This window comes from Morone saxatilis, unplaced genomic scaffold (genome assembly GCF_004916995.1).
Source record: "Morone saxatilis isolate NCDOM2014 unplaced genomic scaffold, NCSU_SB_2.0 Contig5, whole genome shotgun sequence".
NCBI lineage: Eukaryota > Metazoa > Chordata > Actinopteri > Moronidae > Morone > Morone saxatilis.
This window is the reverse complement of record NW_023340095.1, coordinates 25,785,659-25,787,950: the sequence shown is the minus strand read 5'-3', so window position 1 is coordinate 25,787,950 and position 2,292 is coordinate 25,785,659. Positions and strand designations below refer to the sequence as shown.

The 2,292-nt window shown below is 42.0% G+C and overlaps 1 protein-coding gene across 1 annotated transcript in view; it reads right to left on the bottom strand.

Annotated features, from left to right (window-relative positions):
• The window catches only part of LOC118338674 (calcium/calmodulin-dependent 3',5'-cyclic nucleotide phosphodiesterase 1A-like), a 4,039-nt gene that overhangs the window by 1,482 nt on the left and 265 nt on the right, over positions 1-2,292 (bottom strand). The window contains exons 2-3 of the mRNA XM_035675951.1: positions 1,241-1,354; positions 961-1,143 (exon numbers count right to left, since the gene is read on the bottom strand). Of these exons, the coding sequence (XP_035531844.1) occupies positions 961-1,143; positions 1,241-1,354 (297 nt within the window). The remainder of the gene's footprint in view (positions 1-960; positions 1,144-1,240; positions 1,355-2,292) is intronic.

Here is a 2,292-nt window from a genome sequence, read left to right as displayed (position 1 = left end):
ATGGAGAAATGAGCCGATTTCTCAGTTCTTCCCTACAGCATGATGTTCATTTAGTAACTGATGGTCCCATTTAGAGTAAAATAAACCATAAAGTGGTGTATGCTTTTGGGTGGGGCCCAAAACGCCAAATTCAGGACGACATTCCACAACCAATGGGTGACGTCACGATATGTGGCTGAATGTATCGTTGCATCCCTAACTTGAAGTCACAATAGCCACATTTTTGGGAAACGACCAGGTTAAAATATGCTAGAATCTTCCTTTAATATACCCAGAGCACTGATTTAGAACAGTGAACTGCACTGCTTCTCCCCATTGAAGAAGCAGTGAGGAGGACTCTTGCAGCATCCCAGTCATTTACAGAGAGAGCCTGCTATCGGTTAGCTGTTGGCATACGCAGACATTTCCTCCCACACTGACTGCGGGGCACCGTTAAGGTAAGACTGAAGACATTTCCTACTGGATTTTTCACAATTTCTTTTGTTTTTTTAAGCGAGTTGCTGATGGACTAAAGCAGCAGATGTGTTTTTGTAAAACATGAGCGTTGACTGTTTTCTGCCAGCATGATGTTATATGCATTATATGCTTTTAGGTTTTATCTTGTGTGGGATTATAGCAGATAATAGGCATTGCTAGTGGGGAGAGAGTGGTGAAGGACAGGAAGGAAGGAAGAAGCTATGGGAGGCAATGTGTGACCTTCCTGATGATAAATTTCATAAAGGTGCAATGTGTTGACCTACTGTATGTTTGAGTATGTGGATTTAAACAGCACCAGCCAGTGAGACACCTGCTTTTCTGTTTTGTCTTTTAGCTGATATAGATGTGATTTATTTTCAACAGACAAATAGCTTTTGATGTAAACGTTGGTTTTGTGGCTTCTTAGCAAATCTACTGAGATGAGTTTCAGTACTTCAGATACATTATATTTAATGGACAAGGGGCGTAACTATTTTTTTTTACCTCTCTACAAATATCCCAGCTTGTACTGCATGGACAATGCTCCTGAATCTCGGCTTCTCCTCAGGACGGCGCTTGGACACGCCCATCTTCCTGCTGAAGGTACATGCCAGCCAGTCACGCACTTCGCTTGGCACCGACTCCACCTGCAAGTCACTGAGCTCATCCTCAGTGTCCAACAGACGCCTGCAGAATGGAAAGAAATGGCTGTCAGCCGCAGCCTGGACAACCAGAGACAAGGATTTATTTAGCTACATCCATCCATCAGCCTGTTAGGTCCTACTTGGTTTCATCAGTGTAAACAGCATCCAACATGGCAGCAGCGAGCTCCAGGTTCCTGCGGAGTTCCTGCAGGTCTACGACGCCACGGTCCATCTGCTCCAGGACCACCTTCAACCTGACAACACACACACACACACAGTACGCTCATGTGCTCAGTTTTCGGAACATACATTAGAAGACAAATTGCCAGCAGCACACAGAAGTAAACAACACAAATCATCCAAAGTGTATAATCCCTCATTATGTCATAGTGCAGGTGGAAATGAATTTGTTCAACTGTACAGATTCTGTTCTCTGCCACATCCCTCCAACAAGGATTCCTTTAACCATGGCATATAGGGTGAACCATTAAGGTAAACTTCACTTGATGTAAATTTAATCCAGATCTGAAGTTTAACATCCATATACAATGGGCGGATGTGGCTCAGAGGCAGAGCGGGTCGTCCACTAATAGGAGGTTGTTGGTTTGACCCGGGCTCCTCCCGCCACAGTATCCTTGAGCAGATACTGAACCTGAATTGAATGAGTTTTACCCTGTTTTAGAATAACATGTACGATAGTCAACGGCATGAGATGAATACATTTTCAGTCCCTGTTAAATGGTGTCATAATTTACACATATACTGTTTGGTTATTTAAAAGATCATTTTGTAAGTCAAGAAAGTCACCGTAGTACCATTTAGTTTTGTGTGAAACCACTCTCGTATGGCACAATATACGTCACCAACACCAACATGTGTTTTAACGATTGACATATATAAAGATTGGACGACCTAACAGCTCTCCAAAAGTGAAGCCAAAACATCTGGATCAGCCAAACAAACAAAAAATTATGTACAGGTCAATTTTTTTTTTACAAATATGGTTTTGTCATTTAGGGAGTTCTTATCATAGTGATTAATGTTCAAGTATTACATTTTTGATAAGTTTGGTTTTAATTAGTTATTTGAAGCTATAAAAAGGGTGTATGCCGCCCATTGATTGGATGCATGACTCCGGTTCCTTTCACTGATGTTTATTACCACCAACACCGTAGAACACTTTAGCCTGCTC